The sequence below is a fragment of the Stomoxys calcitrans genome, chromosome 4 (genome assembly GCF_963082655.1).
Source record: "Stomoxys calcitrans chromosome 4, idStoCalc2.1, whole genome shotgun sequence".
NCBI lineage: Eukaryota > Metazoa > Arthropoda > Insecta > Diptera > Muscidae > Stomoxys > Stomoxys calcitrans.
In genome coordinates, this window is record NC_081555.1 from 174,821,233 (window position 1) to 174,843,842 (window position 22,610).

Below are 22,610 nucleotides of genomic sequence, written 5' to 3' on the forward strand. Positions count from 1 at the left end.
TAATTTTTTCTTCTAACATCCCCTTCATAATTAAGCAGCAGTCATATTCAGCAAAAAGCAGACTTTTTAGCAGCCAGCCTGCTGCTCTGAAATTGCAGAACTATTGCTGTAATAGCAGAGCTACTGCTATACTGTAGCAAAATCAACTACTAATATGCAGCAGACGGTGTTTGCTATTTTCAGCAAACTTTTTTCTATGAATATATAGCTTCGACATTAACCGATCTTCAGCAACTGCTAGAAAGAATTTTTTTGTGTCCGCTTTTTTGTGTAATATAAAATTAGGCTCAGCTAAATTTAAAGCGCTTTCACTTGAAAATTCTTTTTTCTCGAGTTCTCCTCTCACAGCTTTACCGCGAAAATTATGCCACCAAGTATCATTTACTGACCATTTAACTTTTTCAGCATTCAATTAATAAATGGTTCAAGCAATTGACTCTTTGATCGATTACCTATTTGTTTCCAATTTCAACTTATTCTCAATCACAATTAATTGATCACGTCCCACTGTCACACATCGCTGATGTTGCAGCAACAACAAACTATTTATGGACTTGATGCAGCAACCCGGTGCTAGCAGCATACGGCAGCAACAAACAAATGCCAATAATAATAAAAAGCTAAAGCTAAGGCATTTGTGGAATTGCCACCACATCTTGAGCTATTAAAACAGCAGCGGTTGCCATAGTTGCGTATTCTCGCGGATGCACAACAACTTGGCTGTATGCTGTTCGATTTTTTTCAATTTTCCAATCTCTGTAGATAATTTCAGTTTGTATGGCCATGCCAGGCGATACAACACACACACAACAATAAACAATAGCCATGCCCAAGATTGAATGGAGCAATCGTTGGCTAGAGCTAGACCAACTAGCAGTCTGTCTATCCGTCCGTCCCACCGTCAGTCGGTCGTTGCTATTCAATCAATGTTGCAATGCTGCAGCAGCAGCATCATTGTTGTTTTGGCGATATTTGGTGCCATACAACACCCAGCCTCCAACAGACGCAACCCCATCCCCAGGCCAAAGCTCTTCACTCTTCTCCCTAATGGATAGCATTTTCTTTGATTTTCAAAACAATTTCAACACCACTATTTCAAAAAAAAAAAAATAAAAATTATTACGGAAAATCACAACAGCTCACTAATTTTTCATAATTTACAACACAAGTCTTTTGTCTGTACAGCCCCAAATCTTTTCTCATTGTGGAAAACATGAAAAAGCCGAACGCCGCATCAGCACTGATACATCTTTTCTTTGGGGATTTTCTTGTCAAGATGTTGCTCTTTATGCTTTCGGCATGGAAAGAGTATTCGCGGCACAACGTCGTTTTGTACGTCTAAATTGATCTTAATTGGAATCATTGTAATTGATTCATTTAACAACCATTGCTCTCGGCATATCGCTAGGCTCACTGCACTGAAACATTTTTTTGTTTATGTCAAATTAGCCGCAGACCACAACTATGCCCAGCTGGGATTTATCCCTCGAAGAACATGTCGCACAGATGTCATCGCCATCAACATCATCATGCTCATTGGGCTTTAATGGCGTTTCAATTGAAATTCCCACTGGACTATGGTTTGGAATGTCTGTGGGCATGCATTGCATGCTCGTATTGTGGCTTTATTGAATTTTCATATTCATTTCACTTTTATTAACATTTCAATTGCTGGCTGTGGGAAGTTGAATGATGGGTAATGGCAATTTGTTAAAAGTTTAAATTTTGAGTATAGTGGATTGGAGTAAATTGACTTAGAGATTGCATTTAGATAGGATTTTCTAAATGAAGCCCCTTAGATAACTAAAGTCGAGGAGCAATCTTTGGGTAGGACCATGAGTACTGCTTCGTCCTTACTGGTGAGATGTGCAAGTGTTGGGCAGATGGAATCGGAGGTACCCAGTAGTGCTGATGCTCTTGTCTCTGATGTTCGAGAGGAAGGCGTTTAGCCGTCCGCTGAAGTAGTAAAGAAGGTGGTTGAAGTGTTCATGGTGTACGTCCGATGTGTGGTAGATGGGCGGTGATGCGCACTTCCTCTGTAGCTGAGATGGTAAGGATCAAGCACAACGTGAAGTAAGATGAGGTCGGGCTTAAGTTGATCGTCAAGGCCAAGTTTGGTATGCGCTATTGTTGAGAGGGTAAGCATCAAGCCGAGCGCTAAATTGGGGTTTCAGGGCTAGTCGTTCATGCAGTAATCACGCCGAATGCATTTAATGGCATAATGAGCATTGAACAGTTCAAGAGGTCGTTAAGGTTTGTCAATACTTCTTGGAAGCCCGAAGGTACTGCCGTGAATGTCAATCTGGAGAGTACCAGAGAATAGCAGCAAGCCCCTTTAAAATGAGTGCACACGATAGACATGAAGTGAATCACACGCTCACAGCTTATAACAGCAATATAAAATTTCTTATTTTCTCTAAAACGACAAAATTTTGATAACAATTTCCCAAAAACAACAGTTTTGTTAAAATTTTTCTAAATAAAAAATGTTTACCCTATTTTTACCTAGAAAAAAGTTGTCGATCAAATTGAAAACCTACAAAAATCGATTTGGGCCGTCCATCTAACCACATCCTAAAATTTACAAATCCATTCGAGCAAATTTGGTAGAAAAAGCGCAAAACAGCACTGAATGCGTGTGACTTGGCATCAACGCTGCCGTGAAGGGCTGAACATTGCTGATCCATGTGTCTTTGCCGTTTGTTTGCCTGTTGTGGCATTGCTCTGCTTGCTTCGGCTTCACATGGCACTCTTCTGATTATTACTCATTCGCAAACCACATACGATGTGCGACACTCAAAGTGAAAAGCACATCCACTTAAAGATTGCTGAAACGTCCGATCAACTCTTGCTCTATTGTCATATGAAGAGCGTTTCTAGCTAACATTGTTTAGATGTGGCATGCATAACAGGCACTTGCTTTGGCACAAGTGGCATTTGAGTGCCAAATTTAGTCGTTTCGTTTCACAGCCCGCATGCACGACGCGGTGTTTACGTGTCATCGATGCATGGGATTCGACCACAAGGTGCTTGATTGCCATATTAACAGCGAGATCTGCTGTCTTTGTGGAATTGGTGTACATTTGAAGCTGGTGTTTATTAGTTCATTTCGTTGATGGAAATTCGAATTCAAGGGGCTACCGGAGGAACACAGAATGTTATCGGGACTGACGGCTTGTGCTTATGTGCGGCAACAATGTACTAATCATGGACGTTAAATTGACAATGTATTGTCATCAGAGATGGCCTGTCAGAAACAGTGACGTATATGACATACATTTCCGACGTATATTACATACGTCGAAAACGTCGTAAACCTAGCCAAAAAACTAGGTTTCTGACAGAAAAAAAATTCGAACGAAAATATGTCGAATTTTTGATCTGATTAACTAAAAATTTTGGCATTAGTAATTTTTTCCTCCTGGAGACGAACAATATTGAAATTGGAAAAAATCGGTTCAGAATTAGAAAAAGCTACCGTAGGTTTACACGATTTTTACCAATATTGTTATAAAATGAATGACATCTGAGGTAGTGTCAAGTGAAATGGTAGATGGCGGGTTAAGTATGCTAATGTGAGGTAATGTCAAGTGAAATGGAAGATGGCGTGTTAAGTATTTTATTGAATAAGTAATGTTATTTTTAAGTATTGTTATTGAATAACATAATTAACACTCCATGTACCATTTCACTTGACACTTCCTCAGATGTCATGCATTTTTAACATATGTCGTTTACAACAGCTTTCAAAAAGCAAATTAAAACGGGAGAAGCAAAAAATTTTGCAAAAGGATACAAAATAATTGCAATTTCTAAATATAATTGATGAAAACTAATAATTTATTGATTTTTTGCTTCACAAAAAAATCCTTAAACGTTACTTTATAAATTGACTTGAAATTTGCGTATATTTCCAATTTATTGTGTGAAAAATGTAAATGCAAAAATTAAAAAAAAAAAACTTAATATTTCTTTTATTGCGAAATTTTTTTACATATAAACTCTTCTATATACAACAAATAAGTGACAATAATATTTGTTAAAAATCAAACTTTTGTACTGAGTTATTAAGGTTTATGACGTTTGCGACTTTTTCTACGTTTTATACAAGTATACGACGTTTTCGACTTTTACAAATTTTTGACAGTCGGAAACCTAAAAAATCGTCTTACGGACCATCTCTGATTGTCATGTTCGGACGAGTGTGCTAGGGTGTTAGACAGACTCTCAGTGTGGAGAAAGAGTTGAGATAATCAATAAGTCTGGCATGGATGGTTTGACTGGATCGAAGTGTAAAAGAAGAAGACTACATCCGCTCATGTCGATTTTCAAGAGGTGTCTAGAAAATGGTTATTGAACTCGTACCTGGAAACGTGCCCGAGTCCGCGTGCTTTCAAAAGTAGTGAAGAGAAAAATTGTGACATGATTTCGGAAAGGCTACGACGAGGGTACATTCCTATTACCATTCGGCTTCAGTGGGGGCCCTGAGGAACTTGGATCCTGTGTGAGAGGTTCGAGCATATTTTTTTTGCGTTTTATTAGCATGTTTGTTGGGTTGTATTTATTACATAGGTTGTCGGGAACTTTCTCTCTGGAGTAGATATTTGTTGATATTGAGCGAGGCTGTCTATATGTATGGAACCTCTATCCGAGTCTTTTAAGACCAGTGTATATGTGGATAACCTGCTCATGCTAGTTCAAGGAGATTCCAGACTTACGCTGGAAACTCAGGGTGAGCAGGTCATGGGTACAGCGCGTGAATGTAGTCATGGTGTTGGTGTTGCTGTTGTGGTGGACAAAACCTTTTTCAGCAGACTTTCGCTGTTACAGCAAATATTTTTGCTGTTTTTACTAAATAAATTTTTCTGTGTGTACGTCTTGCTGGGTGTTTTTTTTTCGGTTAAGGAGGCCCCCAGGCACCTTGAATATAATTTTTATAATAGATTTCCACTCTACTTTCAAGTACCTTCCATTTGATATCCATATTATTCCAATCGGTATACATGTTCATTTGGGTGAGTTATTTGGGTGTGGGGCGGCCCCAGCAGTCTTTCTGCTGTTAAAGCAGACTTTCTGCAGTTACAGCAGACTTTCTGCTGTTACAGCAGACTTTCTGCGGTTACATGTCCGCCTATGACGCTGAACGCCTGGGTTCCAAACCTGGCGAGATTACAGAAAAAATTTTCAGCGGTGGTTTTCCCCTTCTAATGTTGGCAACATTTGTGAGGTACTATGCCATGTAAAACTTCTCTCCAAAGAGGTGTCGCACTGCGGCACGTCGTTCGGACTCGGCTATAAAAAGAAGGCTCTTTATCATTGAGCTTAAAACTTGAATCAGACTACAATCATTGATATGTGAGATGTTTGCCCCTGTTCCTTAGTGGAATGTTCGTGGGCAAAATTTGCATTTGCAATGCTGCCAACATTTGTAAGGTACTATGCCATATAAAACTTCTCTCCAAAGAGGAGTCGCATTGCGCCACGCCGTTCGGACTCGGCTATAAAAAGGAGGTCCCTTATCATTGAGCTTAAAACTTGAATCGGGCTGCACTCATTGATATGTGAGAAGTTTACCCCTGTTCCTTGGTGGGATGTTCATGGGCAAAATTTGCCCATACGATATATTGCAAAATATCGTATTTCTCGCACTTGAATTTATTACCAAAATTTTTCGATCAAGGAAAATTTCTTTTAAATCTTAGTAATCTTTTGTGTATAGCAGTCTATCCAATAAATTTATTTTGGCTCAAGAACCATGGTAGTCATTATGCTAAAGTTTGACTTAATTTAATGCCGTTATTATTTTCTTTAAATTTGCCCATGCTTTGGGTGCACATTTAATCAAACTAATGACAGATTTTGTACACTAATCATTATACGAAATGGCTATGAGTCCATCATTGGATGGATTGAAAAAGAAGACTTAAGCAGTCAATGACTTGGCTGCTTTCAAAATGGCCAACTAAATATGTTATTAACTTGAAGACCAGGTTGCCATAAAAGGCAGCCAACCATGGCTTTATTTGGAAGGCTAAACACATTTAACGATGGAACGAACCACACCAAGTGAAAAGTGACATAAACTGCAGAATAGCGACAGGGAGGGAGAAAAAATCACCACAAAAACGTCTTTCAAGCTGCAAACAAAAAACAATGCTAGGCAATGAAACCATAAGTCTCTTCAGTTAAACTCCCTCTCAGTGACATTTGGTATTTGAAAACAGTTCAAGAATACTATAACTTAGACCAAAGCCTTAGAGTAAGATCATCATTATCAAGAGTAAGGAAATACTAGTAATACTTACGTTTTGGATATAAAGGTGGCTTGTATTTGGAGCTAAGACCACCGCTGCTGTGGTTCATGTGGCCGCCGATACTGGAGGCATTGTTATTGTGATTGGAAGTCTGGTGCTGCTGCTGTTGATTTATAGAGGCGGATGATGCCGATACCGAAGTGCTGTTGGAATTTGCGGAAATATTGTTATTGCCATTCGCTGCAGCAGCCGCCACCCCTAAACTTGAGCTGAATGATTTATTTAGGCTGTTGCTATTGTGGCGATGCACTGTCACCGCATGATCCATGCTATGGGCTCCATAGGCTGTTGAGCCGGGGCCACTGCTGCTGGGGGTGGAGGAGTTAATGGAGCCACTGCTGGACCCCGTTAAACAGCCCCCACCAAATAGACGTCGTTGCTGTAGATACGCCGTTTTGCTGCCGTTGGCTACACAGATGTGGAAATTAATTTCTTTTTTATTTTGCACAAATATTAAATATTTATTCTTTTTTTCTTCGTCTTTTTACAATTGCTAAGCTTGCAATTACTTTTTTTAATTTTTTATTCTGCTTTCACTGGTTTGGTTTTTGTTGCTCTTTCTGTCAGAGGAAAAATAAATAAAATATATAAATAAATATTCTTCGTTTTTTTTTTTTGTTTGAAAAACTTTTGTTTTCTTTACTCTAAAGGGTGGGTTGAGGATTGTTGATTTCCCTTATCTATGCCGCTGTTGGCTTGATTTGTATTTCGTCGCTTGTTTTATTAAATTTCGCAATTAACTTCTTTTGATTACTCGCACTCGCTTGGCTTCTTCATTTCCCGGCCGGCTCTTATCTAGCTTGATTTTTATTAACTTTTTCTTTTATATCACTTGTTGGTCTGTTCTTTTTTACGATAAATGTTTTTGCGCGTGTGTGTGTGTGAGGTTTTTTTCTAGCAATTATAATTGGGTATTGGAAAAAGTTCATGTTGTATTACATATTAGTCGTTATCTTGGTTATGGATTTGTTGGTAGGCATTTCGATTGGTAAAAAATTAGGTTACACCAACAAACATTAAACAAATTTCATTTCATATCTTACACAAGTTATAAGAATTAATTGAAATTGAGAAAAAAAAAACATTAAATTAAAAACATTAAATTAAAATTCGACACGGATATTGAGTGATCTTATAAATATAAGTCACTGTAGAATTTTGTATTTCAAATTTCAACAAAACCGGGTAATAAATAAAGCTTTTATGAGCTTCAGACCTTTAACCGGCATATCGGTCTATTTGACAGCTATATCTAAATACAGTCCATATTTGGATCGGATGGCTGGTGCCCTATAACTACTCACTGATTCAAATTTCAGTAAAATTAGATAAAAAATAATGTTTTTATGGGCTTTAGACCATTTATCGGGAGATCGGTCTATATGGCAGCTATACCTAAATTTAGTCCGACCCAAACCGTATTTGGGGCGGATGTCGGGAGACCTAAAACTACCCACTGTTTCAAATTTCAGCAAAATCGAGTAATAAATAGGGCTCTTATGGGCTTCAGACCCTTAATCGGCAGATCGGTCTATATGGCAGCTATATCTAAATATAGTCCGATCTGAACTATATTTGGGTCAGATGTTGGTAATCCTGAAACTAATCACTGTTTTAAATTTCAGCGAAGTCGGATAAAAAATAAAGCTTTTATGGGCATTAGACCCTTTATCGGGAGATCGGTCTATATGGCAGCTATATCTAAATATATTCCGATCTAATGTCGGGAGGCCTAAAACTACTCATTATTTAAAATTTCAGCAAAATCGGATGAAAAATTAAGTTTTTATGGGCATTAGACGCTTTATCGGAAAATCGGTCTATATAGCAGATATATCCAAAAATGGTTTGAATGGTTTTCATGATCTCGCCAAGATTCGAACCCAGGCGTTTAGCGTGGTGGGTGGACATGCTAACCTCTGCGCTACAGTGGTCTCCAGTTTACAACTTACTGTTCCAAATGTTGGCGAAATCGGGTGAGAATTGTGTATTATGTGAGCTCGTAGCTTGGTAGCTTTCTAAAAGACAATGGATTCTGGACGGAGTTTAGCTTTGACACGTTCGAGCGACTTTTAAACGCAGCCGGTGGGTCGATATACCCGGATCGCATCGTTCACTAGAAGGAGAAAGCTGAGCGTGTTCAGTGGACCTGCCCTTGATGGGATTCAGCGGATCTCCGTAGACAAATTAGGGCGATATTCTTGACCAGAAGCTAAGTTGGAGAAGTAATGTCAAGGAAAGTATCAAAAGGGAAGTAAATATGCTTAACTCCTGTCGCAAAGGTACGAAATTCGGCGCACAGTGTTGCCAAATCGAAAATTCTTGAAAATAATTATGGAAATTTTTAACGGATAGAGATATGTGCACGAAACTTTACACAGTCAACGGAGGTATTTTCCAATAAGTATGAAAAATTTGACGACCAAAACCAATTGGTATATCCAGATGCTGATTCATTGGGCTTGGAAGTATGGGGCGAGATTTTTTTTTAAAGATAGATATGAGTTATTGGACTTACAACAACATTTTTTTTTTTTGAAAATTGTCCAGGTATCATTGGTACTTCTGAAATTGTCTGACTATTTGTGAACTGGTTGAAAAATTATTTGTATCGCAAAAGGTTATAAAATTCTACGAGTACTAAAAAAAATTGTGCGGTTATTCGGCCGATACTCATCTATGGATGCATGGTGTGATATCTGGCTTTGGACAAATGTGCCTTACGCAGGATGGTAGAAGAGGTACATGGTCGGTTGCCTTTTGTGTACTTTGTATCTTTCCGCGGTACCTTGGACGTTTCGACGATCTCTGGAGCAAGGAGGAGTACTCCGAGAGAGGCGCCATATACCATTCTTTATTTTAGGTCTTTGCATCTGTTGTGTGTGTGGCAACGAATATCGCCCTAACACTGAGGAAATTATCTGCTCCGATGGGGGATGGAGATGCGTCAAGTATGGTATATTAGGCGCGACTGATTATATAGCAGGGTAGTTCTTCCTTGTTGACGGGTTGGAAATCGTTTCCAGAAAAGTCTTATTTCTAGGCTGGGCGTACCACGCGTTTCCCGAGCCCTTCTGTGTATACTGATGGATTGGGCACCAGAGCAAGAGTCATTATTAAATTCCTTGGAAGCAAGGAAGCATGTGGGATGCAGCGACTTTCAGGCGGAGGTCTTTGGGGAATGGTAGGCACTGGGGACGATATTGTGCGGGAACGTCGATATTGTGCCCCTGTTCGAACTTCTTGCTAGAATGGAGGCATTTAACGATGACCGCGAGAATAAGGTTTAGGCTGATACTGTGGATTGCAGGGTTCTAAGGCCCTGTGACCTAGTATTTCGCGGAACAGGACGTCAAGAATCTTGGGCTGAGGAAGTATGACTGCTGATAAGAGTTCTGACACGATATTGACGTCGTGCTGAACGCTGGGAGACACAGACTTTTGCAGGTTATGCAAGCAATTGGAGTCGGTCGAGCATCTTTTGTGTCACTGCCCTGCAATTGTGAGGCTAAGACACAGTGTAATGAATGAACAACTTTTTCCGTCCAGGCTTTCCACCAAACACGTACTCCTCTCATCAATATGGAGTTCTGTAGATGCCAGAAGTACCCATAGGCCATTCTCTCTTCGGTGACAGTTACTTCCCGCTCTGCCTAATTTCCCACTTTTTTGTCGGGAACATCTCTGTTTGGTTTTTTTTACCCAACAACATAGGATGGCAGGTATACTATTCATTCATTCTGTTCGTAAGAACTCAAAATATTGACCTGCGACATGCTAAGTCGATCTAGTTGTGTGCGTTCGTGTGTGAAGACCACGATAGCGGTTGAACGAATAAAGATATCCGCTTGAAATTTTGCACAGCGCCTTCTTATTAATGTTGGGATTTGCAAATAGGCATTATCGGTTCAGATTTGTATATAGCCCCCATAGAAGGTGGTCCTTCGATCTGAATTCTTGAGCACATAGAAGCCACAGTTGTCATCCGGTTTTGCTGAAATAGTGTCTTATTATGACCTCCAAAGCCCTTGCCAAATATTGTTCAAATCGGTTTATAACCTTCTATATAGCTCTCATATAAACCTATATTTCGATTTTGCATCTTAAGCCCCTGGAAGCTACACTTATCATCTAATTTGGCTAAAATTTTGTACCGTGCAATATACGGTCCATATTGTTCTATAACCTGATGATGCTCCCATGTAAACACCATTAATCTTCTACGGTCCCTATAAAGGACAAAGTACACATGCTCCCTTAACCTATGTTCATGAGTCTAAATTTTATTTTACTTTACCTATTCTAAGCTAAGATATACGCATAGATAAGCCAAAAAAGCTCTTTTCAGTCTAGAATCGGCCAATAACTGATGTTTTGGTAAACATACCAACACCTTACCGCCCAAGGATCTGCTTTTGGACCTATTAGACCATTGACAATGGATTTCATTCTTAAAATATGGTTATCATCAAAAATTTTGTGGAAATTAGAATTTCATTAAATTTCGTGTAATTTGATTTCAAAAAGAAAAAACTTCTTGGAATGATTTGTTATTGTTGCCAATGAAACCTACAAAACTACCTCTTACCTAATTCGAGCTTGAATTTTCCGAAGACAATGGTTAATACATTCATCGCTAATGTGTTAACCACTTAGTTATCGGTTTTCCTATTGACTTTCCTTCCATGCATAAGCTTTCCATGTCTAGTTTTTGTAAATTTCAAATCATTTAAACCATAACGGAGCATTTTATAATCACACTTTTTCTCCTTTAAACTCACTTCACTTTAAAAATGCACTCAATTCCTCCTCCTTCTTCTTCCTACATTCATTAAAATATGCACAATGTGTGTCATTGGTAGTTTGCTGCAAAGCTTTAACCTCATCACTGCAGGCCGCCATCATTGAATTTTTTTTCTAACATGCATCCATCGTTGACATGACGATAATTATGAGAACGCGATTTTTTTGTTTGGTTACATCAAACCTTTATAATGTGTCACAGAGTAACGAAAAGCAAATACAACTCAAGCTAAGTAAATGCACGAGAGCAGGTCTAACCTGAATGCATAAGAACCCTAAGAAAATATAGTACCATGTCATTAATGTAAAGACACATATTAATCGCACAGACCGACAATAGGGTGCTCCATATTCACATAAGGGAATTCATTCGCATCGCATCACATTGCATTGCATAGCAAGTCTCAAAAACAGATGCCAATGACAACCATTCAAGGTTCACAGTACAATGGAGTAGACGACAAATCTTCTAACCGCAAAACTGTGACAATAGCAGCGTCATTGGTGGTGGCAGCCCCATCATATGTCCCGGCCACCTCCTCACATCCATCCATCGAAATGCGGGGCTGCCACAGTTAAAACGATGCGTTTCTGAGGCAAAAAAAAAAAAATACAAAAACCACGTGAAGCGACCATGCCTTGCTGACTGGCAAGGCAAAGAAAAGCGCCGTGGAAAACCTAAAACCAACAACTCAACCACCACCACCACCAACACAGCACCATAGAATGCTTGGAAAGAAAAACACAAACAGATGAAAACTAAACTATTCTGACGACTTCTTAACATGAAAAACTTCAAGAGGAAAATTGTGTATGGCCCTTGATGGAAAAAAACTGTTGCTTGCATTCGCTTCGTTGCGTCGACACTCAACGAATTCTTTTAGTTTATCTAAGAAAAGTTCAAAGGGATTAGGTTACCAAACAAAAAAAAAAAGCTTTTCTTGTTTTTAAGACATCTCGGCATTGATGATAATTTTGCTACTGAAAATAAACATGATTGCACTTACATGAAAATATTACATAATTTGAAGGACCACCGTAGCGTAGAGGTTTGGATGTCCGCCTATGACGCTGAACGCCTGGGTTCGAATTCTGGCAAGAAAATCAGAAAAAATTTTCAGCGGTGGTTTTCCCCTCCTAATGCTGGCAACATTTGTGAGTTCCTATGCCATGTAAAACTTCTCTCCAAAAAGGTGTCGCACTGCGGCACGCCGTTCGGAATCGGCTATAAAAAGGAGGCCCCTTATCATTGAGCTTAAAACTTGAATCGGACTGCACACATTGATATGTGAGAAGTTTGCCCCTGTTCCTTAGTGAAATGTTCATGGGCAAAATTTGTAATTTTGAAGTCATTCACAATTCTTAATAGGGAATAGCGTAAAAAGTCCTTTTTTCAAGCAAAAGATTAACAAAAATTAAAGATTTTTCCATTCAATAAAGGATTTTGGTAATAATTTTAAGCTAAAAAAAGACAACAAAATATGGTTCTTACACTAAAATCGAAATCGTTATCTATTTACTTCGCAAACGCTTTCCAAAATTTATTTTTTCGAAAAATGCAATGTTTTACTCTTTCCAAATCCAATTTTCTTAAGCAATATTTTGAACTTAATTATAAAACATTTTTCTTTAAGGATCTATTAAACAACAATTTAAAAAGAATCCTTAACATAAAGCAAACATATTTTCACCAAGGGAATTTAAAAAAAACAGTAAATTTCCTAATACTTAACCATATAACGCAAAGTTTAGTATCTATTCAAAAAATCTCTAATATCAAGTCAAAATCTTTCACTAAACCATATTTAATCATATATTGACCTTCATTATTTGCTTAGAACGCCCCTTATGATTAGAACTGGCAAAATATTGGGTTTCCCAAAAAGTAATTGCGGATTATTTAAAAGAAAGTAAATGCATTTTTAATAAAACTTAGAATGAACTTTAATCAAATATACTTTTTTTACACTTTTTTTCTAAAGCAAGCTAAAAGTAACAGCTGATAACTGACAGAAGAAAGAATGCAATTACAGAATCACAAGCTGTGAAAAAATTTGTCAACGCCGACTATATGAAAAATCCGCAACTACTTTTTGGGCAACCCAATATCTATGGCCCAATCGATTTTATATTTTGTCTGAATATCGATTGATTTTTTCCTTTCGTTGCAGAGTTTAATTTTGTACAAAATTATGCGATCCGACACTGAACGTAACCTATAAGATACATTGCGCCTATAGAGGGCGCAGTTTCATCCGATTAGGCTAAAATTTTATACAATGATTTCTCTCATGATTTCGAACTGACTTTATTAAATTCAATCTGCGCATAAATATTTCTTTTTTTTCCGGATTTTTACTTCTCATTTTCGTCTGAAACATAGGTGATGGAAATTAACGAAAATACACTCAAAAAATTTAGAACCTCAACACAAGTTCAAATGATCTAAATTTTGGGAAATATTGAACTTCCTATGGTGCTAAAGAATTATACATATGCTCGCTTTGAGTTCATTAATTTGATTACATTTATGAAATTTTTTTACAAAGTTTTAGTTCACTTTAAACTTCCCACAGATAAAATATGAACTAACGAGCATTGAAACTGAGAGGCGTTTATGGGAAGCCAACATAAATAATAAAATAAATTTTTGGAGTTGACAATGCCACAGTCAGCAAATTCAATTTTAGTTCAACACTAACTAACATTTATTCAATTATGCTGGCTTCCGAACAACTATTCTTACTACCGAGCCAGAAATACGTATTGTAAACATTTTAGTTACATATATTGAATTTAAATTTCAAATTTCTTTGAGAAGTTCATTCAGTAATATGTTTCAGAAGAGGTATCGTCGACGATAATATGATTTTACCCATGTTTGGTAAAGTGCTTGCTTATTATAAATTAGTTATAATTAGTTTAAGTAAAGTTAATAACACCACCTGAGTTCTATGCTCATAATATACACATATAAAATCATCTATGTATACTCATGAAAAGTTGGTTTTATACGTACAAAATTAAATTTCAAACCCCTTAGGAATTTTTAATAAAACGTGAGTAAAGATCATGAACTGACGTGTATTATGTAATCAACTCATATTTACGATAATTATCGATTATACTACCTTTAAAGAACGATTATACTACCTTTAAATATCGATTATACTTCCTTTAAAAATCGATTATACTACCTTTAAAGATCGATTATACTACCTTTTAACGTTGATTATTATTACCGCCTTTAAAATCGATTATACTACCATGTCTAATATGCTACAATTTACGACGTCATACAACCATTAATGACATATTATACTACCATTTAAAATAAAAATTTGTTAAAATCAAGTAAATAATCTTTCATCAAAGGAACATTTTCCCTTAAAAAGTCAATTTGATAATTTTCAATGTTATTTCTGACATCTATTAAAAGATTTTTGTCATAAATAATAAAAAATGGTAAGTTAAGGATTGTTAAGACTATCTTATATGATAAAAAGCCACTGTTGCCTTGTTCCAAAGTCAATTTCCAAACTTTCAACGGTATTTTCACATTCATTTTAGATTTTTGTTTTTAAACAAAACGCAAAATTAAAAAACTATTAACCAAAAATCCTTAATATCAAAGAAAAAATTTTTCATCAAAGGAAATGTCTTTGACTCGAATCATTAAAATTAGGACAAACTTTTTTCAGTGTATGGTGTTACAAACGGAATAACGAAATGAGTACACCACTTTCCCATACAAATCTTCTATTTTACCAAACCAAGGTATAAATAAACCAACGCTATTGATTATGACTGCAAAAATGAATAGTGTATTCAGAGAGAGACTGCATAAGCGATGATTTAATAATCGATTTAGTCATAGAAATTTATCAAAGAAACAACAAAGACCAAACAAAAATACTTAGAGAAATAACTTTAAAACCTAACAACAACATCATTAAAAGAGAAGTGGAATTAGTAGATTGCATGATGACTCAAACGTCTTGATTGAGTCAAGTCAATGAAAATGGGAATAACAATCTAGCAGCCAACCGAACTAACCAATTCAGTGAAAAAACAACCTAATAATACTAACAATCAACCAGCCAAAACTTTATGGTTTTGCTACCAAAATGCAGCGAAAAAAGTACAACACTTACAAGTTTGAAAAAAAAACCAAAGTGGAGGTTGGCTAACTGTAGCTGCAACAAAGTTCACTTGACCAAGAGATTAGACTGACTGTTTGGAAATAAGAAATGCTTGTTGGGGATTGTTGTGACATTAATCCTTATATGGCATAGAAGTGGATAAGGTGAATGTTTAAAGAATCCTTAGCAATTCGAATATTTTCGAAAGTTATACCTTTGAAGTGCAATTACGAGTGAGAGGGAACGGTTGTTTGTCTTTGAATGGTGTGGCTAAGTTAAACAGCTTTCCAAGGGGGCTAGAAAATTATTTTCTTTTGCGAGCAGGTGTTTTTCAGAGTAAAGATAGCCGAACTGAAAGAAATGCAGCCATTTTTAAGGCAATAACATCGATAAGCTCGCTTAAAAACCTTTATTGCAGAAACGTTTTATCGAATACTTAGAGTCTGAACCAAATCAAAGAGACAAGAGTCAGCGTCAATATTATAGATACACCCATTTCATATGGGAAAACAAAAAATCACTGACGCTTTGTCAGAGGCCAGCCACATAAAGGCCGGAACAACAAAATGAGGAGTGTTTAGCTTTCTTTTGAGCGTTGCGTTGAAAAATTAAACTCTGCAAACAAATCCCAAAAAAGCAACATTTAAAAGTAAAACAATTTTTCACTCAAACAAACGCTCAAAAACAAAGCTCAACGCCCTCATTCTGTTTGATAAACAAATTGACGCTGACTGTTGACTCTTCGACTGGGTTCCGACTCTTATGTTTACTTTATATGTCATCCAAAGAGGTCAGAAGAGTGTAATTTTCGTTTGTTTACTCACTTAGACAATTTTAAGTCCATTGTGATACCACAGTACCGACAGACCAAGGCTTCTGGCGGGAATCGGGCCCAAGAACCCTACACTGGTAATCCAAGAACGCTAACAACTCAACTACTGGGGCGCCCACATCAATAGTAAGTATCTGTGCTTCCAGGGGCTCAAGAAGTCAAATCGGGAGATCGGTTTATATGGAAGATATATCCAATCTGAACCGATATGGCCCATTTGCAATCCCCAACAACCTACATCAATAGTAAGAATCTGTGCTAAATTTCTGGAGGCTAGCTTTACGCGTTCGACCGACAGACGGACGGACATGGCTAGATCGACTCAGAATGTCGAGACGATCAACAATATATATATTTTATGGGGTCTTAGATTAATATTTCGAGGTGTTGCAAACGGAATGACTAGATTAGTATACCCCCAACCTATGGTGGTGGGTATAACAACCTTTAAATTCTAGTATTTTCAAGTAGATCGACACTTGCTCTAAGTAAGTGTTCATCGACGCTTGCTCGTCCACTACGCAAACTTTTTAACCTTGTTTACCATGCGAGAGTCTTCCGAGCATGTTGAAAGGTTGTGAACGTTCAGCACTACAACTGACCGGTCACAAGCAAAAAAAATAATTCGTTTGACATAAAGGAAATGTTCGCCAAGTAAACTTCTTTTCTGAAAAACGTTGAACTTTTTTTACGATACAAGTATATGTTTTTGCGATAAATTCTTGCAAGAATTTGTGACAAATATAAAGTTTTTTACACTGACAGTACCTTTTATTCTTGATTCGGGTTTCTACTATTTTTTTTATTTATAAATCAATTTAACGTCTAACGTTTAAAATTGAGTGCGCTTATTGCTGTAACTTAATTCAATCTCAAATTTTTACCAATTATAAGCAAGTCCCAATTGGCAAATTCAAACTCTTTCAGAGTATATTTGCATTTATTTCAATGTTGTGATACACAATTATATTAAGAAACCGTCCATTATTTTCACTGAAACTTTCAAAATTTTCACTCTCCGAGTTTACTTTTCGCACACGCCCGAGCTGCTTCATATTCTGACTTCTCTTTGCTCAGTCAAATGAAAGGAAATAGTGTTGTTTGTGAGAATGTGTCTGTACCAGTGACGAGCACACAATTGCAATAATTTGTTAGCCTATGAGTCTGCTTGGGATTATTTTCTTGTTCGCGTAGAAAGTTATGTGCAATAGAGTCAGTATTTTTGCCAACCACTCGTCTATTCGCTCAAGTACTCACCCTTTCTACTCCTACTAGAGGAGAGACACAAGAGAAAAATTATTGGTCCAGTACAAGAATAATCGTTTGTGGCTATCGAAGCACTTTTGCATTGTAATTAAAGAGTTTTTGGTTTTACCAAAAGGTTTTACCAAAGAAAGGTCCTTTTACCGTAGCCGAAGCTGCTAAAGGGTTTATAATAAAGAATGTTAGTTACTTAAAATAATACTACGTTTATGGCTTACGTTTGATATGTTGAAGCGAAATGTTACACGTTTGCAATAAATGCAAATCTTCGCAATAAAAGTATTTTGTTTGTAGTAAATATTTTACAAAATTTTTATTGGTTTTGCGTGCAATTGCGGTTTGCTCCGAGCCTTAAAGGTTATCAAAAGCATGGTTAACCATCTTGTGAAGTACCTTGAGTCCAATGACCTTCTCAGCGACAGACAGTATGGTTTCCGCAAAAATCGCTCCACTGTAGCCCAAATGGCATTTTTGTAGGTACGATTGAGTCGCTCTATCCACCAGTTTGGTGAAAGCAAGTTCGTGACATTGGATATATACATTTTATAGTCTGGTATGGCGCACTTATGTCAAAGCTAAACGCTTTTGGAGTCTGTAATGATTTTTCTCGATTTATAACGAGCTTTCTTGAGAACCGCACTATACGGGTTGTTGTAGATGGGTTCCCATCCGATGAATACAAACTGAACGCATGTGTAACACTAGGCTCTGTCCCTTCTCCGGTTCATTTTCTCATAATATCTACCTATGGATATTGAACAGTCAGATTACCCTAATGTTCTGCGCGTGAATATGCAATGTGATGTCCACGTTGGTCAAACCATGTATTTGAAGAGTCGAATGAAGCATCCAAGTGTTTAGGCTTTCATAAGCGGTGAAAGAATAAGAATTACTTCACTCCCACTGACCTTCTCAATATCTAGACTACCTACATCAGGACGAAGATGGAAAATAATTCACATGTATGGGCAGGAGCTTCCAAATCATCTTTGGAACTTCTGGACCTCGTTCAGAATAGAGCGCTGGTCTTAAATGGCGACGATAGGGTATCCAACTCTATTGTTTCGCTTAAACATCTTCGTAATGTGGGTTGTGTGACGATGTTCTATCGGTTCTCCACAGATGTTAACCTTTTTATTCCTGAAGTAAGATGCTCGTCAGAAATAGTAGACATTTTTAGGAACTCACACCCGTTTGTTATTGATTTTCCAGCTGACCGGACCATGCACTATAGGGAGAATTCTTTTTTGTCCGAACTGTACGCATGTGGAATCAGTTTCCTGCCAATGTCTTTCCAACTGACTATGACATCCAGAAATTTAAAACTAATGTCAACAAATACTATTTCCTCTTTCCCCGCTCTGATCCTTAACTTTCCACTTGTCAACGCAAAGCACTGCATTCATAGGGGATTTCCATCCCCGCAAGGTTGATTTTACATCTTTGCAACCCAATATTTCTTAAATTTTTAACTGGTTTGTCATCAAACTAAATTCACCACTTCACTTTACTATGGTTTACCATCCTAGTACACACATGCATCTATAATATACTCTTGAAGGTTCTTCTTTACACATAACTAAATTCCCATATAATATGTAAAGTTATATGTTTGACTTTAAAACTTTGAACGATAGCTCTTTCTGTTTGTTATACAAGTACGTAAATGCGTTTCAATGCAATTCACCAAACATGCGATAAGTAAAAACTAAAAAAAAAAATCTAAAGTTCAAGGTATTTCTAGCAATTTGCAAAGAACAGGGATCACGTGTCTGTGTTGTCTTTGTGACTTCAAACCACGTATGTTGGCTTCTCGACCTTTCACATGCACCCCTGTATCTCAAAAAACAATGACAAAAACAAACACCAGAGCTCCCCTTATAAAACAAAAACAAAGCCAATGCGACTACCCAAAAGCAATTCGTATTGATTCTCCCGAAAATGGGGAGAAGTGCAAAACAAAAATCAAAATGTTTGTTCTCACACACAGACAACCAATTCAATGACAAGGCTTGGTCTGTCGGACGGACAGCTATTGAAGAGTACAAAGCCTAGTAGTGTACTTATGGTGGGAGGAGGGCAAATGATACTGAGAGAAGTATATAAAGAGACAGAGCAAATGTCATGATGGCCTTGATGATGCGCCTTTTTATGTTTTTAATGATTTACAATAACAACTACTACGTTGTGTCTTTGCTACGGTATTTGGGTGGCTTTTGCCTGGTGGTGAATATATTATTTACTACTTATTGTTGTTGTTGGGATTTTTTCTTAATTCGATTCATTCTTCAACCATAGAACTTCAATGCTTTGAACACAGTGTTGTCGTTTGGTTATGTTAATAAGTTAAAAATATAAATTTTAAAATAATCAAATTTTATGAAATAAAAAGGACGCGATCGACAATAGAGAACATAGGGTATACCCCATAATGGATCCTGCTAACAAGTAAAAACTTGGTAAGGTCGGCCGGTCCGAATCTTGGGTACCAACCACCATCAAGTCTGCTAAAAATGTACCCTTGTTGTTAACTAAGTTTGTATTCGAATTATTTTGAAACAATAAATCGGATACTGATTGAAGCTTCTGTGGTCTCAAGAAGTCATATCGGGGTATTAATTTTAATGTGCCTATATGTATTTATTAATGGGGCCACTGTAGCGCAGAAGTTAGAATGCCCGCCTATGACGCCGAAATCCTGGGTTCAGATCCCGGCGTGAACATCCGAAAAATTTTCAGCGGTAGTTATATCCTTACTTATACTACATTTGTGAGATATCCTGTCATCCAGAGTAAAAAAATTGATATGGTCAGATCAAAATATACCGATCTGCCATCAGATATAATTGGATCAAATTATATCTAATTAAATAAATTTGTATCTCAAATTTGTCCCGAATTTTCAAATCTGTTACTAGGGATGTGAAAATTTCTATACCGCTACATTACTGCAAAAAAAAAACTATTGCAATCAATATTTCGGAATCGAATCCTTTTTTCTGGATGACACAAGCAAATCTTTTAGGCCTGGGTTCGAATCCTGCCGAGAACAAAAGAAAAATGTTCAGCGGTGGTTATCCTCGCGACATTTGTGAGGTACTATGTCACGCATAGGAGCCTTGTAAGAACTTCTCCCCAAAGACTTGTCGCACTGCGGCACGCCGTTCAGACGCGGCTTTAACTTGAATCGGACAGCACTCTTTGATATGTGAGGAGTTTGTCCTTGTTTCTTAATGGTATGTTCATAGGCAAAATTGCATTTGCATTTCGGGTGATATTGCTTCCCAAACTATTTCTTCGGCTGCAAATAAACCTTTTTACAATGTTCTCGGTTGGTTTTTTCAATTCTCCATGGGTTCTAATGGAATAAGTCCGGTGAGGTGGCCATTGCATAACATTTATAATTTTTTCATTAATCCAAAATTTCAGGGCTCTAGAATGCTTGGGGCCTACTTTTTGTTTTAAAGTTCTTACAAATTTCTACAAAAGAATTCCCCCATGTTTGGAATATATCTTATAAAGAGCAAAATAAGGGCAATTTGGAGTCCAATTTTGTCATGATAGGTTTACATATTCATATTGGGTGGGCTTTTGAAATTGTGCCACCATGGAAACTTGTCCCAAATTTGGATAACACATTGGTTCTCTTTTCGCAATTACCTTCAGTCCTCTAATATTATGATTTGCATACATTCTTTCCAAATATGTAGATATTCCTTGTTTTGTGATTCTCTAATAAAACCGCATTTTTAAACTTAAAAAAAAGTATGCGACTATAGAACCACTGTATGCTTAAACCCTTGAAAGTTTTCCTTTCGAACACACACACACACAAAAAGAATATCGCACTCTGGGGTCTGTCTGTCTCCCCCTTCCCCACATTTCAATGATCATCTAAGTGGGATATTTGTTTACACCCAAAGAATGGAGTTTGTTGATGTTAAGCCAAAGGGTAAACTTTTTCTCAAGTTATTAGACCCACTCCCCCCATGCATTTTATTGAAATGTTTGCCGCAATCAATAGTGTATATTGATAGAATGGATTTGTGTTTGGGTTGATGACTGGTGGCGTCGCGGTTGCCGCTGTTGTAGCCCTTTGTTATTTTTGCTGCTGTTGTTATTGGAATTGCGGTTGGTAATTTCTGATCCATAACATAAACAAACAACAACTCACAATGCAACGTCTAGGTTTTTATAAACATTATTCTTTACTTTTTTGCCTCTTTTATCAGGCGTCGTTGATGTTTTTTTTTCCAATGTTTAGATGAATAGGTATATTGAACTTCTCGATTTTGATTGCAAATGGATAGAAAACAGATTAAAACACATTTTTATATGAACTTTGATATCAATGTTTTGTTGTTGGGGTGAGTTTTCCTTTACCAATGGAAAACGAATGAAATCAACAAAACCACCCCTTTCTTTGTACATATCAAGCCATCGAAGCATCATCACCACCACCCACTGCAATTTTTGATTTCAGATTCACTTTCTTGCACAACACAGTATCTTCTCAATCAATGGCATAGTATTACTAACAACGAATATTTCACTTTTCTTTTGTTTTGCTGCAAAGGGTGTTTTTCACCGCCACCAACCACCAGCACTATAAACAACAACTGAAATTTTATTGCACCACTTTTGACCAACACTATTAACCAGCTCACAACCGTCGCGTTCGAAGGGGCAAAGTGGCCGAGTGAGAGACTAACCGCTATCATACGTCTGAACACCTCAACAATTCCGTTCGAACTGAAAGTACTGTCTGTGGCAATGGTTTGCACAACTCTCAAATGCTTTACTGCGCTATTCACCACCGGTGTTGCCGTTGAAAAATTTTAAGTCGGATGTAGGCCTTAATTTGAACGATTATAACCGGTATTGATTTATAAAAAACTTTTCAAACACGGTGTTACTTGTTTTAATAATTTTTGACATAGAAATTTTAAGCCAAGTGACTGGTAACCATGGCATAAGTGAACATATTTTTAATTGTACGATATAAATTGTTATTTAATTGTATAAATTGTGCATTGAACAAGATTACATTGTGGTCTCTTTCACACATATTCATTGCAAAACGAAGTGAGAATGTGTCAAATATATGCCTCGCTGCTATCATAAACGGACACAAAGTGGAGTGGGACAAATATAAAATATCAAGAAAAAACAAGTAAGAGCGTAAGTAAGAGCTCCTAATGGCAAAATTTGTGAGGTACAATGCCATGTAAAACTTCTCTCCAAAGAGGTGTCGCA

General features: G+C 37.1%; 1 protein-coding gene across 3 annotated transcripts in view; it reads right to left on the reverse strand.

Annotated features, from left to right (window-relative positions):
- LOC106089080 (septin-2) overlaps positions 1 to 22,102 on the reverse strand; it is a 72,251-nt gene extending 50,149 nt beyond the window's left edge. Inside the window, exons 1-2 of one of the 3 annotated variants that reach the window (XM_013254844.2) lie at positions 21,908 to 22,102; positions 6,306 to 6,874 (exon numbers count right to left, since the gene is read on the reverse strand). In XM_013254844.2, coding sequence (XP_013110298.2) covers positions 6,306 to 6,582 — 277 coding nt within the window. In that variant the 5' untranslated portion in view covers positions 6,583 to 6,874; positions 21,908 to 22,102. Of the gene's footprint in view, positions 1 to 6,305; positions 6,875 to 21,819 lie in introns of all 3 variants that reach the window. The other 2 variants (XM_013254843.2, XM_059366806.1) reach the window with 2 other exon arrangements.
- Positions 22,103 to 22,610: the final 508 nt, after the last annotated feature.